Source organism: Copidosoma floridanum, unplaced genomic scaffold (assembly GCF_036245765.1).
Source record: "Copidosoma floridanum isolate Cflo_tuat_1 unplaced genomic scaffold, Cflo_Japanese_pri ptg000021l, whole genome shotgun sequence".
NCBI classification, from domain to species: domain Eukaryota; kingdom Metazoa; phylum Arthropoda; class Insecta; order Hymenoptera; family Encyrtidae; genus Copidosoma; species Copidosoma floridanum.
In genome coordinates this window covers 26,171,809-26,192,289 of record NW_028321898.1, presented here as the reverse complement: position 1 = coordinate 26,192,289, position 20,481 = coordinate 26,171,809, and the positions used below count along the sequence as shown (strand labels likewise).

At 37.9% G+C, this 20,481-nt stretch overlaps 5 protein-coding genes across 8 annotated transcripts; 2 read left to right on the top strand and 3 right to left on the bottom strand.

The window, feature by feature from the left end:
- Positions 1-1,150: 1,150 nt before the first annotated feature.
- LOC106639179 (short-chain dehydrogenase/reductase family 16C member 6) lies at positions 1,151-8,571 on the top strand. 2 transcript variants are annotated; one of them, XM_014352662.3, is made up of 8 exons: positions 1,151-1,255; positions 5,295-5,442; positions 6,128-6,282; positions 6,461-6,638; positions 6,698-6,827; positions 6,904-7,033; positions 7,493-7,618; positions 7,697-8,571. In XM_014352662.3, the coding sequence occupies exons 2-8, from the start codon at positions 5,302-5,304 to the stop codon at positions 7,764-7,766; spliced, it is 930 nt and encodes a 309-aa protein (XP_014208148.2). In that variant the 5' UTR covers positions 1,151-1,255; positions 5,295-5,301; the 3' UTR covers positions 7,767-8,571. The 2 variants fall into 2 exon arrangements, with proteins under 2 accessions (XP_014208148.2, XP_089450828.1); XM_089594702.1 differs by lacking the exon at positions 1,151-1,255 and adding an exon at positions 3,987-4,051.
- Positions 7,151-10,193, bottom strand: LOC106639176 (ketohexokinase). Its single transcript, XM_014352660.3, has 4 exons — positions 9,870-10,193; positions 9,410-9,734; positions 9,084-9,352; positions 7,151-8,955 (listed from the first exon to the last, which is right to left on the bottom strand). The coding sequence occupies exons 1-4, from the start codon at positions 10,010-10,012 to the stop codon at positions 8,574-8,576; spliced, it is 1,119 nt and encodes a 372-aa protein (XP_014208146.2). The 5' UTR covers positions 10,013-10,193; the 3' UTR covers positions 7,151-8,573.
- Positions 10,194-10,479: 286 nt separating this feature from the next.
- Positions 10,480-11,524, bottom strand: LOC106639170 (uncharacterized). The gene is made up of 3 exons (XM_014352637.2): positions 10,928-11,524; positions 10,771-10,851; positions 10,480-10,693 (listed from the first exon to the last, which is right to left on the bottom strand). Exons 1-3 carry the CDS (start codon positions 11,033-11,035, stop codon positions 10,544-10,546), a joined length of 339 nt encoding a protein of 112 aa, XP_014208123.2. The 5' UTR covers positions 11,036-11,524; the 3' UTR covers positions 10,480-10,543.
- Positions 11,525-13,351: 1,827 nt separating this feature from the next.
- Positions 13,352-17,888, top strand: Sym (symplekin scaffold protein). Its single transcript, XM_014352587.2, has 7 exons — positions 13,352-13,760; positions 13,937-14,133; positions 14,201-14,434; positions 14,511-15,219; positions 15,302-16,210; positions 16,296-17,456; positions 17,544-17,888. The coding sequence occupies exons 1-7, from the start codon at positions 13,707-13,709 to the stop codon at positions 17,622-17,624; spliced, it is 3,345 nt and encodes a 1,114-aa protein (XP_014208073.2). The 5' UTR covers positions 13,352-13,706; the 3' UTR covers positions 17,625-17,888.
- LOC106639134 (17-beta-hydroxysteroid dehydrogenase 13) lies at positions 17,886-19,925 on the bottom strand. Of its 3 annotated transcripts, none has more exons than XM_014352592.2 (5): positions 19,687-19,925; positions 18,715-19,209; positions 18,370-18,626; positions 18,168-18,293; positions 17,886-18,018 (listed from the first exon to the last, which is right to left on the bottom strand). In XM_014352592.2, exons 2-5 carry the CDS (start codon positions 19,183-19,185, stop codon positions 17,952-17,954), a joined length of 921 nt encoding a protein of 306 aa, XP_014208078.2. In that variant the 5' UTR covers positions 19,186-19,209; positions 19,687-19,925; the 3' UTR covers positions 17,886-17,951. The 3 variants fall into 3 exon arrangements, with proteins under 3 accessions (XP_014208078.2, XP_014208077.2, XP_014208074.2); XM_014352591.2 differs by lacking the exon at positions 19,687-19,925 and adding an exon at positions 19,605-19,651; XM_014352588.2 differs by lacking the exon at positions 19,687-19,925 and adding an exon at positions 19,368-19,436.
- Between the last annotated feature and the right edge of the window lie 556 nt (positions 19,926-20,481).

Genomic DNA, 20,481 nt, shown 5'->3' with positions numbered 1-20,481 from the left:
TTAAAAGTAACTCAGACAAAAAATACATAGTTTTTATTCGAAACGTAACATAATCTACATTACCTTGTTTTTAAAAACTGTAGTAGTAGTAGTTGAAAAAAAAAAAAGAATAAAATTTTTACGATTAATGTATAATCTCGAAATTTTCCTCCACGACAGCGGAGAGCACCAGCCTCACGTGTGTGACTAAGTATATGTGTACGCACGTGCACACAACTCTCGTATTTCTCGGTCTTATCTCGCAAAACTCGTCCGCAGCTGCTGCAGCAGCCCACGATGGCGGACCGAATGAAAGTGAATTGCTCAAACTCGCGTGCGTGCTCTTACTTTTGTTCGCGGCGTGGTGTAAAAAATTTGTGCATTCCGAATCCCGAAAAAGGTGGAGCTCTTTGCGGGCATGTGTTTGATACTAAGTGAAATTAATTTCTGAAAAATCTTGGTTGGACGAATTTCAGCCCTAGACCATACAGAAATACTTTTTTCTTTTTCTTTTTCACAAAATAAACGTAGTAGTAGGATTATATTGTTTTATACAATCCAAAAAAGTTATGCAATTATTCACGTATTCGTACTACTACGAAATTCAATTTTTCTCCAGCTAACTAGAAGAGACAAACAAAATTATAGATTTTCATTTATTTTCATTTTATAATTTTTATGCGTTAAAACACTTTGTTTGGTAAAATACGACGCGTTGGGAGGAGTAGTCAGGCCAAGTTGATCAGATAAACGGCAACTCTAACGAATAAATTAATTTTTATTTCACACAGTCATCATAAAATGCAACAAAATTCATCACGAGCACCTCTGAACTATACTCGACAATAAATTACTCTCACGGAGCTATTGCTCTTTAATTTTACTCGACGCCCATCGAGTAAGTATAGGTACTTGGCTTTTGTCGGGCCAAAGTAGTGAAAAAGCGCTACTTGAGCCCCAGCTCCTTCCAAGCCGACAATAACACAGTCTTCTCCTCGTCCCTTTCTCGCATCAGACGTTACCTCTCGGCTATTCAAGCGAGTTGTAATATAGTCAGTCGCGCACCGACAGCGTCGCATATCAGACACACGGGCGAGCGCACGCTTCTCACAACACAATCTTCTCGGGTTTCTTTGTCACTTTTTATTTTATTTTTTTCAACCAAGTTATAATTATATACACATAGGCATATTTCTGGACTTGGGGTGTTGGGATCTACTCTGGAAAAGTATTCGGCTCGTCGTATTTTACTTTGGACTATTGTTCAATAACAAAGGTAGGTGTGTGTTGTTGGTGATTAAAACTGGCTATCATATTATTTAAAAAAAACGTTGCATTTTTCTTTGACGTGAGGTCTTTTAAAAAACTAATTTGTTTTCTGGTGTACACTGTATAACCATTTGAAAATGTTTATGCTCAATGACAAGCAATAATTGAGTAATGTATTCTAATTGGTTTATAATTAGTTGAAGGATATATGGAAAATCTGATCGATAAATTATCACAGTGTTCACGAAGATCTAATCAAATAGGTTTCTTCCACTATGTGTCACTTGAAGCTTGTTTGTAATCGAGTGCGTGTAAATAAAGATACGTACATAGAAACATTAGATGATAGTCAAATAAAAAGGAAATAAGTATGTGTAGGTTTTTTTTCATTTTGTTTTTTTCATTTTGGCTATAAGATTTAAAAAATGAGAAAAAAAAAAAAAAAAAAAAGTGCAACTCGACGAAGTGTGAAGTTTTTTGTTTTGTGGAAAAATTGGTTTTTTCTCTAATGCGAATAATTAAAAATCTCGTGAACCCTCAGAAGTGAATGTCAATGAAATCATAAGGATTAATACAACCGATTGTTATTTTTGCTATCGATATTGGATGACATGCTTTGCTTGAAAAAAATAATAAACAATAAACTATTTTTCGTTCTTCACAAAAAAGACAACTAATTACAGTCAACTGCGCTCTGTTACAGGTATACATTGAGAAATTGGTTGAAAATGTTACCTTATTTTTTACTTAAAACCCACACGCTCATTGTTTCGCCTGTGTATCACAATTCTGTAGTCTTACATCGGATCAAGTACGCAATGGTGTAAAAAACAAATCAAACGGTTGGTTCTGCGTGAAAAATCAGCGTGAAAGTGAAAAAAAACAAAACATAACTGTTCTGGAAAAAAGCCTCTACGACTCATTTATGGAACATTTTTTATTTTTTTTTGCAATCAAAGGTATTTTTGTTTTTTTATTGTGAATTGTGAAAAAAAAAAAAAAAAAAAAATTTTGAGATAAAAAAATTGAAAATAAGGCAAGGATATTAAATAAAGGAAAAAAAGGCGCACAAGTATACGCATAATCTCAATTACGCGATACACGAAAGCGGATAGCCTCTCGTCGAAGGTTTTACGGACTATCGATAGATGTTTACTGCATCTCCGAATAACAAAAATATGTTGACGCGTCTTACTTTGCATTCTCGAAGCGCCACGCGACTCGATCCGTCCTCTGCATTAAAAAAATCACCTCAAGGTGCGCGCGCGAAAGATTATCAAGGAAACGGAGATTGGGGAAACGACGCGAGTCATCTAAGATAATCGGTAACATAAAAACTACTATTTTTTTTTTTTCTTTCTTTTTTTTTTATTTCCCACTCGATGATGAGATCATCGGCTTACCCGATTTCTTTGGCAAAGCTGTTTTTAATTACTCCGGTGTATCGATACTCATCCAATAATACAATTTATAAAGAAAAACATATTCAGTCTTGCAATTTTAATTTCCTTCATTAGCTAAAGTAACCGATCGTTGGCTCATTAACTCAAGTATAGAAGGAAATCTCGGGATAATAAAAACAATAACTTCCCAATGTCAATTTGTATGTACTTCCTCGATGTCATTAGTTGCCTCGTTACGAGATAACTTGCCGGCATAATAATTATGCGTGTATATACATACTTTCAAACTTTTTCTTCGATCCACCAATTCTCAGGTATTAATTTCTGTCCTTTTTTTCAAATATAATTCACAAGATAATTTGTCCTACAACATGGATGTACTATTTACTTCACGAGGATATCCTTGTCTGTTTGTCAGTATGTGTCTATATACTACCGTAACAAACACCTGTTTCCTTTAAAAATTTTTAAACTGTATGCTTATATCTGCGTATATTTATATAGGTATACGTGGGTGGACACGATGACCAGTCATGGTTATACTGACACATAGAAAATCCCGGCACGCCCGCCGGGCATACACACCCGACGCGCGTGCTGTTTACAAATAATCGCGTAAATTCAAGCTATGCTGATTTTACGTCTATATACACGTATTTGGTGTGCATGATGTATAAGCTCGCGGCACGTGAACTCAAGTTGGGTACATTTATTTTTGGATTATTACTTTGGAATGATTGAAATTAAAAGGTTGTAAAAACCCACGAAAATGCCATTGATTCATTTGATTTTACAATAATACAGGAATAAATCGATAGCGTTATCACTCGGGTTGATTATCTCTTAGATTTATCATCCGTTGGATGAGCGAAGCCAAAGGTTTGATAAATTTTTTTTGGGATCATCAAAGCGTCGCATTGAAATTTTCTCCATACGCGTGTACTTTTTTCCTCCATGTTTTTGTCAAACTTCTTCTTACGATGGACGTGCCAATTAATACGTTGTTTTTTCCACGACTCGTTCAATCACAAAGTTCGTCATTGCCGTGATTTCACGGGCACTCTTTGTGCAATTAAAAAGTTGGGGCAAAAAAACAAGATATCAATTATCAAGCCCCGTGATTAATAAAAACGCAGTGCTTAAAAAACAGAGGGACGCCTTATCGGGAGCTCAATTTTCGATCGCGTACAAAATAAGTCAGATTTAAATTGACGATCGTAAATATGTGCGGATAATTGTTTACGCCCGATCGGACCTCCTCGGCACAAGAGTTTCAGAGCGACGTGAGAGAGGAGTGAAAAAAAAAAAAAAAAAAAAAAAAGAGGCAATACTACTAATTTAAGACTCACTCGCGAGTGCAGTAGCTGCCATTAAAACCAATTGAGGCGTAGAGTACATACGTAAGTATAAGCGTATGTAGACTCTCGTTGCGCAACTGTTTCGTTGCAATTTTTCGAGCTGACTTTTATTTTTCGTTGCCGCTTCGTTTTGGCTTTTCATACTTTTTTTTCTTTTTTTTTTTTTTTTTGCTCAGCGATAGCGTTTTTGTGGAAAATGTTTGTGGTCTTTCGCAAACCACGAGTATACTTGCTAGGTTCTCGCTGCGTGCTATAATGATATACCTTCGTTTTTATAAACTTTTTTTGTGCTGGAGTGGCTACTTATCTTGTTCTTTTTTCTTTTTACAAAAAAAAACATTATTCGAGTATTCTAACATCTTATCGCGTAAAAAAAGACCATCCATCAGTGTTTTTTTCTTTGAGTCCGAACAGCAGAGTCTCTCCTTTGAATTGCTCGTTGAATGTTGTTTTGTTGATCACAAAGCCATTGGGTCTTTTGTACTCGAGCACATGGCTTGAAAGCATAAATAATTTCATTGTGAAAACTTACAAATGATTTTTTTCCGACGAACCAAATTTTTTACGTAAAAATCGTACAATTATTGTATTATGCCGAGTTTTAGAGTATGTATGAGTAACGGGATACGATGTGCGGTAATATTTGGACTCGTATGTGTTTTATTTAAGGAGTAAACACAACGTCTTGGGCGATGTTTGCGCTGCACACAGAATATTGGAATATTGCCTATGAATTTTTTCGAGGCAAAAACTTTTGTATCTGCGATCTAAATGGTTTTTCAGATATTTTTTTACACACGCATAAGTTATTCCGAAATACCGATCTCATACCGATCGCACACCAGTTTCGGCTTTGGAAATAAAATTAAAAAAAAAAAAAAATGTTAAACTGGTTTAAAAACGCACAAGTTGTTTGTCGAAAAATCACCTTTGGGGAAAATTTCATCAAGTAGTCTTGAAAAAACTGACTTCGACGAAACAGTGGATCATAGCGAGAAACGCGTTCCCTCGATCTCCGCTAATAAACGCATTAAACCTCTTAACGCGCCAGAGCCCCCTAAACTTTTACGATTCAATTTGACACGAATTTAATTAAATGCTCAAACTTTTCATTAACTATTGACAAATCCCAAGAAATGTCCCCCTCGATCATCAAAAAAAAAGAAAGAAAAATGAACAAACTGTGTAAAAACTTCTACTTTGTCGTGAAAAAAAAAAAAAAAAAAAAAAAAAAGAGAATTAAATAAATAAAAAAATTAATCATTCGTTGCAACTGTGATTGCAGATCAGCCATGGTGAAGGCTTACAACGGTGCCATGGTAATAGCAGACGTGCTGGTGCTCCTGCTAAAGATCTTCTACTACATCGTCGAGAGCGTGTATCGATTCTTCGTTCCAGTGGACGAGAAGAGCGTAGCCGGTGAAATCGTGCTGGTGAGCTAAGAAAGCCTACGACTGTGTCCCGCTCCCCGATATTACATTGTTACCACAGATACGTATAAAACGCGCGCGTATTAAATGGATACACGTATAATAGTATGATATAATGTAAGTGTCATTGCACGTGGCATCGATCGGCAAATTTACTTATAGCTCGTACTCGATAAAATCGTTGGATTAATAAGTCATGTATATAACCCATACGAGAGGGTTACTATGGAGAAAAGAGGAAGAAAAATACGATGAAAGCTAGTATCTATAAGTTGAAGGTGCAATGTACTCTGCTACGGATTTTTATGTGTGGTCTCCGATGCAATACGTTATTACATGCTCGCGCGTATAAATAAGTTAAAACGAGGGTTGCTCGAGAATCTATAGATATAATATATGTTTCTCCCTTCCCATCTTATGGGTGTAATGGCGATGACAGATATGATGGTCGTGCATACATGGCTGTATTAAGATCTACTTGGATCGATCGTATACATCGTTACGTATAGTATGTCCCGTTCGGTTGAAATAAGGGTATTATTATACCTTGGGCACAACTATAGTACAAACAAAATGTGTTTGAGAAAAAAAATTTTTTTTATTGCAAATGGTATATTGATTATCGAGTCTGAGCATTCGAATGTGAACATCAAGAGTTAAAAATACTCGTGGTTGCAACAATGAACAGGTTACCGGTACGGGCCACGGTATTGGAAAGGAGCTGGCCTTAAGGTACGCGTCCCTGGGTGCCACAGTCGTTTGCTGGGACATCAATGAGGTCAGCAACGACGAGACGGTCAACGAGATCAAGAAACGCGGTGGCGCCGCCGCGCACGGCTACAAGTGAGTCTCGATTTTTGCAACACTTGGTCATTGAAAAATCGGTATTAAATCGGCTTACCACGCTATACATTACATAAATATCGATTTGTTTATCCATAACGTTTGTTTTCATCAAGTTTAATTCACAATGAAGAAAAACCATGTATCTTTTTTTCATCATTTAATAACATATCTAAAGATGCGACGTGACGAATCGAGAGGAGGTGATGCGCATGGCCGAACGGGTGAAACGGGAGGTGGGCACCGTGACGATCTTGATAAACAACGCCGGTATAATGCCCTGCAAGCCCTTTCTCGACCACACGACCGAGGAGATCCAAAAGGTCTTTGAAATTAACATCATGTCGCATTTGTGGGTAAGTTCTGATCGATTTTTTTTTTTTTTCCTTTTTTTAATTAACAATACGATTCGCAGATGTTAAAAGCCTTTTTGCCGGACATGCTGGCCAAAAATCACGGCCACGTGGTCGCACTGTCCTCTATGGCCGGCATCATCGGGCTGACCAACTTGGTGCCATACTGCGCCACCAAATTCGCCGTCAGAGGTATCTATAGCCATAACAACTACTTGATTATTTTTCAAGCGTAAATTATTTCATGAAAATACATTGTCCAACGAAGGTCTGATGGAGGCTCTGAGCGAGGAGTTGAGAGTTTCGACTTCGGTCGGGGGTACCAATTCAAACATCAAGTTCACGACCGTTTATCCGTACATGGTGGACACCGGGCTCTGCAAGAACCCGAAAATTAAGTGAGTGTACATTTTTTTTAGGGTAAAAATTTGAAAATCTTAATTCGGTATTGTTGACATTATTGGAGAAACCAAAAGAATTAACAATTTCGATACATACTTCGTGAAAATATAGACTTTATTCTCGATAAATTATCTCGGAATATATACAATAAATATTAATACATCGATCAACATTCGTTAGACTCAACATTGTTTTACAAGCAACAATAATTGTTTCATGATTCAATCACGTAAACGTAAATACCTATGATAGTACAACGAATTAACGCTTAAACATTTTTCACAAGCAGACTGGAATGTTGGACGCAAGGTGCGACTTAACAAAGAGATTTTCCTTTTTAACTGTATTGTTATTATTGTTGTTGTTGTGTTACACGATCGATGTTTGTTGTTATATCTACAACATCCCGGCCGGCGTATGACGGAAGATAAATTCTTTGTTTTTTTTTTTTTTAGATTCCCCGGCCTCATGTCGTTGGTTTCGACGCAAGAGGCAGTCTCACTAATAGTTAAGGCTCAACGCAGGAACGTCGACGAGCTGTCGATTCCTAGTCACTGGCTCAGCGTCAATTATTTCTTAAGGTTAGTATTATTCCATGATCGATTAAATGATTTAAAGTATATCATTTTTTTATCTAATAAAGTTTTAATTTTCACTAGATGCCTGCCCGTCAAAGCACCACGAGCGATCAAGGATTTTTTGGACAGCGGGGTCGCTGCTGACTGCTAACTGTTGTTTTATTTCTTACATCACTCGGCAGCGCACTTGAGAGCCTATTCAAGACTGATACGTAACGTTTTCTCACAGCCTTAGGATCATTTTTATTTTATTCTCAAAAATAACTTTTTTAACTTTGAGTGTGTTGTCTACACACGACTAATATTATTAATATTATTATTATTATTGAAGTGTAAAATTTATTTTTTTAAGGGCTATTGACTCGTTTGGTATGTTTTTTGTTTTTATAAAGTTCGGAGATAATGGGTTAAAGTCTTATCTTAGACTAGACATTTTTGTATTGATTAGGGGTTCTTGTTAGTGATGAGGCGTTTAAATGTTTCGTGAATCATATCACGACAAAACGTCCCATGAGGGATTAAAAAGATGAAATGTGTGTCTTGTTTAACAGATTATAATAATTCGAGCGCACTTTTCAGTCAATATGTATACTTTATGTGATTTACTTTCAATAGTTGTAGATAATTGTGTAAGATTTAATTTTGTACATGTATATACGAGATTTTTACAAATAATATGCGAAATTTTTTTTTCCCAAAAGTTCTCATTGAATGAGATGACAGTACAAATGTGTGCATATCATCGTATTTGTTGAATTTTTAGTACGATTTGATTTTTTTTTCTTTCGATATTTTGAACTATTGGTGCACATGCAAGTAACGAGCGGAAGATCGACAATCACGTAATAATCTGACTAAAAATAATTGTTTTTTCGTCATATTTAAAGACTTTTCTGTACAAAAATACACATTCACAAAAAAAAGGACAACGAATAATAAATAACTAATAAATAACAGCTCATGACAAATAATTCTTGTATACTTTACTCAAGCCATCAAAGCCTCTTAAGCCTATCTTGGCGCCTGCCAGTCGACAGCCAAAGACAACGGCACTCTGGAGTACGTCTCGGTTTATAAACTCTGTCTGACACCTCTCAGAACTCTCAATGTTGAAATTACGCGCAACTTCAACTTTTAGAGATTGATCGTCGGGATTTCTATCCCTATGAAAGGATATTTTTTCTTTGTTCAAATAGTAAATAACAGCGGCGTTGAAGGTATCACCAGCACCGAGGGTATCAATGATTTTGTAAGGAGGAAAAGCTGGAGATTGTACGATTGTGCCGTCAGGTGCTCGGGCCATTGCTCCACGATCTGCCCAGGCGCTGAATATTGTTGCTCTGAAATGAAAATATCATTCCATTCCATAAAATAATTTTTTTTAAATGCTTGTAATATTTTACTCAGTTGTTGTAAAAGTAAAGACCGTTACAGTACATTTGGTAATTCATTCAGTTATTAAACTTACCCTGTTTTAGACTCTTGGCTAAAATTATTTAATGTTTCTCTCATGTTCGTGTAGCCTCTACTTTGAGAAAAATCTTTAGACACGAATGCTACATCTGCATAGGGCAGCAGATCAAGCAGTTCAGGTCTGATTTTTTCTAATTCCACGCTAACAGTTATCGGAAGGTGTGTAGACTTGTCACCATTTACACTTTGCATTTGAATTAATGCATTATTGTAACTTTCAATGTGTTGCATCATTTGTATGATGTCGGATACGTTCCTTCTACCCTAAAGGCATACATTGTCATCACTAATGAGAAATTTAATTTAATTCATGTGGCATACCTCAAAGTGTATCCAGGTGTAATCTTCTAAACTAAGCTTTTCCAAATCTTTCAATGTTATTTCAGTCTCATTCTGTTTATGGTGTATAATGGTACGTGAGCCAGTACTCATACTTAAAAGGACAACAGAAGTTGGACACCCTCCATCTTCGAGTATAGGACAATGTGAAAAGTCTATTTTAAATTTTTTCATATCATCTTGAAGGAACTTTGAAAATTGCTCTTTACTGAGGATACCCAAAAATTCACATGGGTAGTCTAATTGGGATATCACTGTACAATTATTGCTTGCGTTGCCACCTCTTTGATACCTAAAGTCTATACAGCTGTAAATTAGCAAAGACTATAAAATACTTTGCGCAGATAAGAGAAACAACTTTCTAAGGCTACTAAAAAACTAAAAAATTAAAAAAAAAAAGTTGTTTACAATCAAATAACATCACATCAGAATGTCAACTCACCTTTGATCAGTATCCTCTTGAGGATAACTTTTACAAAGCTGTACGATATCAACACAGCTTAATCCAACACACAAAATTTTAGGACTGATTGGTTCAGGTGGTGGTGAAGTGCCCACGATTTTTTCATAAAAAGTTGAAATCATATTTTTTTAACTTATAACCTCAACCTCAATTATTTTTTTTAACTAAAAAAATGTATGATAATAAAACAAATTGGAAGTGGAGGAAAAAAAGAAAAACCACAGCAACTAAGTACACTTGACTACAAGCTGTGCATGACTGACCGAAAAAAACTGACAATTACATTGACGTTTCTCTCTTTGTTGGAGTGAGAGATATGGAGTGCTTTGATACACAGATAATGTAATGTAAGTATATAAGTATAATATTTGCGTGCGGCTGTGTCACAAAAACACAGCTGCACTGCTGCAGCAGCCAGTTTTACTCATATTACATATATATTTAAATAATTGATATTATATGAATTTATTCAGGCTTTAGCTAAGGTGTTGATTGTTGAATATTTTGCAAAATCTTACGATTTTCATATTCTACAGAATAAGCCAAATTTTTTCTCTTAAAAACACAAAAAATAATGCACGAAAGTAAGTTGATTTCTCGACCACATGGGCTTTTATTGATGATCAAATTGACACATAATCTTCAATTATATTTTAATTGCGATGATTCACGGATACCACTCGTATTGGATTCGAGTGCACTCGAACTTCTTCATGTTTCTTCTGATACCTATTTGGTCCCAGCGGCACGCGAATTAAATTTGGAGCATCTGTAGTTTTAGTTTCAACATCACGTGAAAAGCGCTGTTTTTAATAAGAGACAATTAAAAAATCGGTCAATGTTATATTATATAAAAAATAATACAAAATAATGAGCTTACTCGGTAAGGATTAGGTGTTGGTTTGTGCTCGAGATTCTTTTGTATGGCTCGCGATCGGATCGGATGATGATGATTTATTTTCTGAATATAATAAGGTGATTATCAAGTAGATATTATTAATATTATTATTATTATTATCATTCGCTAGGATTACTACCATGGGATGAAGATGATGCCCAGCGTGAGTACGAGGTCTGGCTGTAATTCCAACGGCTAATGCGACGATTACAAGAAAAATAACAACGTTGAGCTTCATTATGTTCATGTCTTTTTTATAATGTTTCACGAGAAAATATTCGCTGTTTCTGAACTGACATACAGATCGGTAGCATAAAATACACTGACAGTGTATTTTATACGAATGGTTTTGTCTCAATTTCCAACTTACGCAACGAATACATTTTTTTTCTTTTTTTGTTTTAATCTCATGTTATGATGAGATTGTTGACTATCAATACTGTTTTCGTGTCGACACCGATTCTATGAACTTCGTTTGGGAAAATTTGTAGCGATAAGATAAAACTTATTTTTGCGCAGTTTTAGATAGATTCGTGTGATGCATGTCTGTAAAGTCTGTCTTGATCAAACACTTGCGAGGATTTTACCATTTGCACTGCACGAAAATGTATCAAGCTTTACACTTTGATTTTTTGTTTTAATTATTGCAACCATTGTTTCAACAATGAATACTCCACCACGACAAATCACTGTACGCTCAATGACAATTCAAACTCCCAACTCCCACTGCTCCCACAAAGCTTTTTTACGCGGTACTTTTGAGAGAAATTCACTAGGAAAACTTACTAGGCTAGTGTCCACAGCGGAGGGTCTATTTCACCCACTAGTCCCCGAAGCCGAGGGTCTATTGAATCGGCTCCGGTAAACCCTACACGCTCAACTCCTAGAAATTTACTAGGAACAATTATTTTTAGTGTATCAGCGCCATCTAGTGTTGCGGATTTTGCGGGTTGACTCAAACTATTTTCTAGGGGAACCGTCTTGAAAAAGTCCCTATATTCTAGGTATTTCCGGAAGAAGTAAATCACTAGACATATATAGATATACTATAGTGGGTCGAAAATCGCATACGTCAAGGGTCTATTTGGGTGCATCGAAATACGCAATAAGTACGGCTCGAGATTGATGGTCACATGCATAATAAAAATACTAAAATTTGCCAAAAATGTAACAATTGTCACCCACGCATGCCTCGCTTTGGTTATATTGCGTATATCGAAGCACGCGAATAGACCCCCGAAGAAGCTCGTCGGTCGTCGATCGATCGAAATTGCATTTGGGTGTAGCGCCATCTAGCGTTGAAAATCCTGCTGTGCCGACAGTTGACACAAGATAAAAGGGAGACCTGCAGTTCGACCAAGTCAGCCAACCGTCGGTACATCAACGATAATATCGGCCCTGCTGTATCGACAGTTGACCGACGCTTCACCGACGACGAGGCCACTGATGGGGTCTATTTGCGTGCTTTCGATATACGCAATATAACCAAAGCGAGGCATGCGTGGGTGACAATTGTTACACTTATGGCAAATTTTAGTATTTTTATTATGCATGTGACCATCAATCTCGAGCCGTATTGCGTATTTCGAAGCACGCAAATGGACCCTTTACGTCTGCGATTTTTGGCCTACTGATTTCATCATTGTGGTAAAGAGAGCACGATGTAAGATATATACCTAAAGTTATGTGTAGTAATCATAGTACCTAATCACTACTAAGTAGTGCCATATATATGGTCGATTTTATTAAACCATTTGAGTAGAATATTTATACTTTTAGAGGTCGATTTTTGGGTAAAAACTAGGTTGTAAACTTGCCGCAAACAGCACAAAAGATGTTAAATTTTTATCGTCTATCTATAAGATTATTTGCGGCTGGTTTATATTCAATTATGTGGCTCTACTGTAAATTGCATATATATAGTAATAATTTTTGGATCAGCGCCATCTAGCGTTGCGGATTTCTGAACTAAAAAGTGGCCCTAAACTTTTGAACCAGAGCTTTAGCGCTTAGAGCCACTTAACTTATTATAAACCAGCCGCAACTAATTTTGTAGCTACAAAATAAAAAAATAACGATACATGTGTTTTTGGCGGCAAGTTAACAATCTATCTTTAACTCGAAAATTTATCTTCAAAAGTACAAATACATAGGAGGTCGATTTTTTGATAGAAAAAAGATTGTTAACTTGCTGCCAAAAACAAGTGTATCGTTATTTTTTTATTTTATAGCTACAAGATTAGTTGTGGCTGGTTTATAATTGACTAAATGGCTCTAAGCCCTTATGCTCGGTTTCAGAATTTTAGAGGCCACTTTTGGCGAAAAAATGAAAACCGCTAGATGGCGCTGATCAAAATAATTATTACAATTACTTACAATGGAGCCATATATAAACCAGCCGCAACTAATTTGATAAATATGAAATAATACTAATACTTATTACTAGTAGTGATTAATAAGTGATTAATATAATTACTGCACATAACTGTACATATATCTTACACCGTGCTCTCTTTACCAGAATGACAAAATCAGAGGCTAGTTGCATTGGCGGAATACAAGCTGTATTACAGTTGCTGCGGACCGCACAGTTGCTGAACAATGCTTCCTCCATGTATATATTCTCTAAGGGTGCGAACTTCACTTCACGTGGACATACTTCATTTGAAAAAGTAGCGTTTTTCTTTAAAATTCCTAACCTTATATCCACGTAATTACGTGGATTTGGTGCGAATAGACACAGCGAAACTTTAAAATGATACTCTCTTTCGTCCCTCGAACCGTCCCTTTTTTATTTTTAATCTGACGCCGCTTGGCAGACGCTACACAGTAGCTGACCTTCATCATCATTTTTCTTTGATGGAAGGGTGTATTAGGTAGTTTTTAGTTTGTAATTTTGTAAAGCAACGAACAAAAAAATGGATCCGAGAATTCATAGACGCCAGGAAGCGGATAAAAGCTCCGCAGATATGGTGAGCACTGCATAACCTCAATGTCATACATTTATACAAACAAGGGTTCTTTTCAATTAAAATATGTAGCTTATAGTCGTTTATGGTTTTGTTTGGAGTGTTTTTTTACCTATCTTTTGGGATCTCTAAGTAAATTCGTTAATTTTGTTGTCATCGTTATTTTATGTACCTCATAGATTGTGGAATGGCTCAACGAAGCATCGATGAGTCCAAATGAAAATATCAAAGTGCAAAACATTTGTAAAATACAGGAGATCACTCTGCATAAGGAACCTTCATTGCTTGGCACTTACTTAGACTCTATATTACAATTTGCTCTTGACAGAAATGCAGATGTTAGGAAAACTCTAGCTGGCTTTATAGAAGAAGCTGGGTAAGTTGTGCTCTATACAACTATTGCACTTTTCAAGTATGAATTGATGTTGTGTCTTTTTTTTCAGAGAAATAGTACCAGATTACATTCCCAGGCTTCTGCTCATTCTAATTAGATTAGTGACTGATCCAGCCCCAGTTGTTGCCAAGAGAGCATTGAGAACAAGTGGGAAAATTTTTAGGGCTACCTTAAAGTGGGCAGCAAGTGCACCTGTTGTTTCCCAAGATATGGAAACTGCCTGGGCTCAGATTAGCAACTTGAAGATTCAGATAATTGGAATGATAGATAGTGACAATGATGGGTAAGTTATTTCACCATCAAACCTCTAAAAACCGATTTTCTTGAGAACCACAGTTAATATTTCATTTGGTTTGTAGTATAAGAACGCAGGCGTTAAAGTTCTTAGAAGGTGTTGTCCTGATCCAGTCGTACCCAGACCCTGACTCACCAAAGAAGCCTGAAGATTTTTCCTTGGAAGATGTGCCTCTTACCTTAAAAATTGCGCGCAGAAGAAAGTTAGAAGAAGAGGCAAATCATGTTATGGACCTGTTGATCAAATTCTTTGGATCAGCCCACGTCAGCAGCGTCAATCTCATTACCTGCTTGGGATCCTTATCTTACATTGCCAAATTTAGGCCACAGTTTATGCCAGCTGTGATACAAGCAATACAACGAGTACAAAGTGATTTGCCACCAACGTTATCCGACTCTCAAGTGACAAGTGTACAAAAACAGTTGAAGCTCACTTGGTTTGGTCTTTTGAAGCATCCTGCCAGCATAGAATTTGCACAATCGATCGCGAGGCAGCTCACCCAGCTTGGATGCAAAGACAGCGAGATTCTCAAATCCTTCCCCAAGCCAGAGGACATCAAACGAGTCAAAAAACGGCAGCAGGAAACAGCAGCTGCCGTTGCAGCGAAAAAGGCAAGGGTTGAGGCTCCTGTTATACCTATGGACAATGTTGAGCCAGAACCTTTGCCGGTTCCAGCCCCAATAATGCCGCCAGAATTGATCGAGCTTTCAGAGACGTTCATAACAGAGAGGCTCAGCGTCGAAATAGCTACAGAGTTGGTCATGGATAGTATGGTGAGGAAATATTATTTTTTACTTCTCAAAACTGTTAATAAAACTCTTCATGTGAATGTTTCTTCGTTATAACGTGTTTCAGGTATGGGTGCCCGACATAATGACGTCCGTTTTCCAAAGAGAGTACCAACCAACCGCCACGACCGACCTCAACACGCAGCGCATGGTCATTGGCAAACTCCTCGCAGCTCAAATAAAACAAGCCAGGGAGAAAAAAACAAAGACCAGCTCCAAGGAAGACAAGCTTGACATGGTGATGGAAGACTTGATAAAAAATCCCACCATCACCGTAGCCGAGGTGAAACGTGAACGCAAGCGCGAGAAGGACCGAGAAAAGGAGCAGCTGGCCAAAGCTTCCCTGGAGGCGCACGAAAAGGCCAAGGCAGCCACGCGAACGCGCGTCAAGTCCCTTAAACTTGCGGAAGTAACCAAGCCTCTGCTCAAAGACACGCGCGATCGCATGCTACTCATGTGCGTTAGGCGCATGCTGGCGAGCGAAAAGAGCACGAGAATCGGGGGTGTCACCAAGACTCGTAACAAAGTCCTTACGACTCTAGCAGCTACATTCAACCCTGAAGTTAAAGCCTCCATTCTACGTCACATAACGGAGGACATGCGCACGCGGATGGACTTGGCGCTCAGCTGGCTGTACGAGGAGTATGCGCTGCTCCAAGGCTTCCAGAGAAGGACAATACTTAACACGACGCCGCAGGAGGCGCCGCACACTGCATACAACTCTTTGTTTTGTACGCTAGTAAACGCTATCGACGCTATTCCTGGCAAAGACAGAGACACCCAGCTAACGAAGCTTTATCTGGAGGCACCTCTCATTACCGAAGACGCGGTCGAAGCGCTCAAGAGCATATCGTCCGACGAAACGAGAGGCTTGGCACCGTTGCAGTTGCTGAAGGATCTTGTTATCAGAAGACCAACCAAGCAGCTTACGCTACTCAACGTGCTGCTGTGCCACACGGGTCATGAGAAAAATATGGTGCCTGCTTTTAATATCATGAAAATGATTTTAATAAATGTAAGTTATTCGTGAATCGAAAATCATCTTTTTCTTTTATTTGCAGATTCGGGAAAATGCTATTCAACTCGTTGTACAGCTCTACAGTCGCCCGGACCTAAGTAAAATGATCGAAGAGTACGCGGAGCTCTACTTGGGTTTCTTGCGTCTGCCTAGTCCACCGGAAATTCTGTTCGGTCAGGACCGTGGCCGACTGCATATCGAGGAAAACTGGACGGAATCGACCACTCGCGCCTGTCTCAGTCTGTATCTAGCTCTGCTCACCGAACACCAGAACCTCATCCATGAACTCGCTCGCATCTACACGTCCATGAGCGCCGATGTGAAACGCATCGTTCTTCGACTGGTCGAAGGACCGGTCAAGTCGCTGGGCATGGCCAGTCCACAGCTACTCGACCTTATAGAAAACTGTCCCAAGGGCGCTGAAACTCTGGTTACCAGAATCGTTCACATTCTCACGGAAAAAGCTCCTCCAAGTGCTGAACTAGTCACCAAAGTTCGAGAACTATACCAGACACGTGTCTCCGACGTCCGGTTCTTGATTCCCGTGCTCAACGGTTTGACAAAGAAGGAAGTCCTTGCAGCTCTGCCCAAGCTCATCAAGCTCAATCCCGTCGTCGTCAAGGAAGTGTTCAACAGATTGTTGGGCACCTACAACAACGATAGTGGAGTGCCGCACACGTCGCCCGTCACTCCTGCCGAATTGATGATCGCTTTGCACACGATCGAGCCGAGCAAAGCTGAGCTCAAGACTGTCATTAAAGCCACGTCGCTGTGTTTTGCGGAGAAGCAAGTTTTCACGCAGGAAATTGTAGCGGTTGTGATGCAACAACTCATGGACATGACTCCGTTGCCCACTTTACTGATGCGCACTGTGATACAGAGTCTGGGACTTTATCCGCGTCTCAGTGGCTTCGTGATGAACGTACTACAGCGGCTGATACTCAAGCAGGTTTGGAAGCAGCCCAAGGTCTGGGAAGGCTTCGTCAAGTGCTGCGAGCGTACTCAGCCCCAAAGTTTCGCTGTTATACTGCAACTGCCTCCGACGCAGCTTATTGATGCGCTGAAGATGGCCCCGAATCTCAAGGGTCCTCTAGTGGCTCATGTTGAGTCTTTGGCTGAAAATCAAAAGGCGCACGTTCCACAATCAATCATGGATGTGATTAAGGGAAAACCACCGGCCGTAGTACACGACGATTTTGATATTGTAAGTCGATGTTTTTTTTTTGTGCTATGCTGTCGCTGGAAATTTATTATTTAATCGACCTGATGATTGTTTTTTTTATGTTTTCAGGCTCCCCCTGGAGATTTTCCAGAACGTCGAGATACAACCGAAATGGATAATCTCGAACCAGCACCGCCTGGTTTGGATTGATTGCCTTTTTTACTATTAAATGCATAAATTTTATTATGCCTGAATGGAGGTTTATTGAATTTTTATTTCTTAGAACGAGTCAATCGTCTTTTATTTTGATTTTCTGTAGTGTGAAGAATGAACGAACTAAGAGCTGTATATTTTAATTATCTTGTTAATTTTGTACCATGTGGATGATGAATTGTATAATTGAGAGATGAGTCGATTAATATAAGGGAATAGGCGGAAAAATTGAATAAAATTCAAAGAATAATTTGAATTTTTAAAATATTTATTATAAAAATTGGAATATTCACGAGTATCAAAATTAATTTTTATTTTTCCAAACTATGCAAAGTCAACTCCGGTGTCCAATAAATCTCTTAGCATGAACGATGCTTTTTTTGGCAGTATTCTGAAAAACAAAACCCACACTTTTTTATACTATCTGAATGATGTAGAAAAAAATTGTTTATTTGTAAATATGAAAAAAGTTAATGTTAATTTATGGTACAATGAAGAACTATTAAATCATAGCACTTTCTCATTTATCAAAATTTTTACCTCAAAACATGTCCCAAGTACAAAAGATAACCGGGCACGCTGAACTCTGCGTAATTTCTTCGTATTCCGTCTAAAATTCGCTTTGCAACTTCCGTCGCCGGCATAGTCCCAAAATAACTCGGTATTCTGTGTATGGGAAAAAAAGCCTACTGTTAAAAAAAAACTAAATCACTCAACAATTGACGTAGAGTTTCTGAACCACCTGAATTGAATATCCTTAGCAGCTTCCGCGCTAACAATGAAAGGATAAATATGAACGAGCGTTATGATAATGTTACTGTTGGAGTGTCTGAGCTCCGTCTGCAAGGATTCCGCAAAGCCCTGAAGAGCGAATTGTGCCGTTGACAGTGGGATTCGCGACCCACGGCTGATACCTCCAGATAAACCGGCTACTGAAGATAAAATGATAATATGACCTTTGTTCATACACTGCATTCCTGGGAGAACTGCATCAAGAAGCTAAATATTTTTTTTTTTCGAAATGTTAGTCGTTTCTTTGATTCTTATAAGTCATTTTTTTTGTTTTCATCTTTTTTACTCTGTTTACCAAAAAGTGGCTGATGACGGAAACGTCCATAGTTTTTCGTATTTCAACTGGGTTTTCCGTTAGAGCTCTGGGACTTGGTACACCACAGCAGTGAAACAACATAGTAATGTCTCCAAATTCCATTTTAATGTTTTGTACTGTATCACACACTTGTTTTTTATTGGTTACATCACAGGTGAACGCCTTAGCTGTGCCAGATAACTGTAAGGCTCTGTTAGCAGTGGCCTGACAGCTTTCTGAATCAATATCCACACAGGCCACGTTGACTCCAAGCTGAGCAAGAAGAAGAGCTGTTTCTTTGCCGACTCCTCTTCCAGCTCCGATGACCATTGCTACCTCTCCATGAATATTTTTCAAGGATGGTGGTCTGAATGTTCTGTACAAGGCCATGATTATTGCTAACGAGATGCCAAACAATAGTGTGGTTAAATCTAATCCTAGTACGATTAAGGAATATAATCGTAGTAGCATTTTAGGTGTTTGAAAATGTTTGACCTGCAAACTCAATAGTAAATTAATGATAGAAAACATTTTCAAAGATGATCTTGATTGAAACCATACAATACAAAAATATATTTTTAACAAGCTTTTCAGAGCATTATTTTGTAAGCAAAAATTTACAAAGGTGTTTGGCATTTAAATTTACTACTAACCATGTTGATGAAGGCTGACTGACTGCACCAACTGTAAAGATCAGTACTGAGTCAGTCATTCAACATTAACTCAAGGTATTATTTTGTTTTTTTTTTTGTTTTTTTTTTTTCAATCGCACTTTCGCGGTATAAATTATGTGGGTAAAAACATTTTGTCGTCAAATTAGTGAAGAACAAATTTATTATTAATTTACTTCATTCATCAATGAAATAAAATAAACACTCAAAACAGCTCACCGGCTCACTCGAAAGATAGTCCTATTAAAATGAGCTTCATGTATTTTTTTTTTTTTTTTTTCTCAAAGTAGGGAAAGCTGACCTTCTCTTGTTTGTTAATACACTTATTTATTCGGCCGGTGTCTCAATTTTGTTGTTTTTCCTCCTTAACTGATAAGCGCTCGCTGAAATCGCTGCCGACAATGTGTAATTTCTTCGCTGCTCACTCCACGCATTCTATTATTTTTACGATTTGCCTCTGAAAGTTGAAAGAAAACGCACTCGAGTGGTGCGCGCATTTGTTTTTAACTGCGACAGAGCGAAAAACAAAAAAAAAGATGCAACACGTAACACCTGATACCTGAACGATCGGCTCGCGCTTCGCTTGATCGCATTTATTTATCAATTTTCAATTGATTCAGCACTTTCAGCAGACATTCAGCGCTAGCTATGAAGGGTACTTTTTAGTTCGACTTTAGCAGCGCTAGATGGCGCTGACGGCATTTATCTCTCGGCCGGGAATGCCGGGATTCGGGATTGGCGCAGTATTATTCCACCAGCGACATTTATTCACGGATTTGTGTATTGTTGAGCTCACTCTAAAAAACAATTGATTGTTTGTAGACGCAATATCGTATGGTTTATACTAATCGAGAGAAAAATAGTGAAACTGTTGTCGACAGTTCTAAAAGGTTAATACTTACACACTCGTGAAGATGCGAAGGTAAAGATAATATTAAACGTTGTACATACATACATAAGTACATACAACACCTAACAATTTTTTATCTTTACAATTGACAAATAATTTTTCTAACAAATGGTTTTGTACTTGAAAGATGCATTGCACAAGATCTTACAACATCACTTGATAATTATTTATTGCCGAGAGACAATA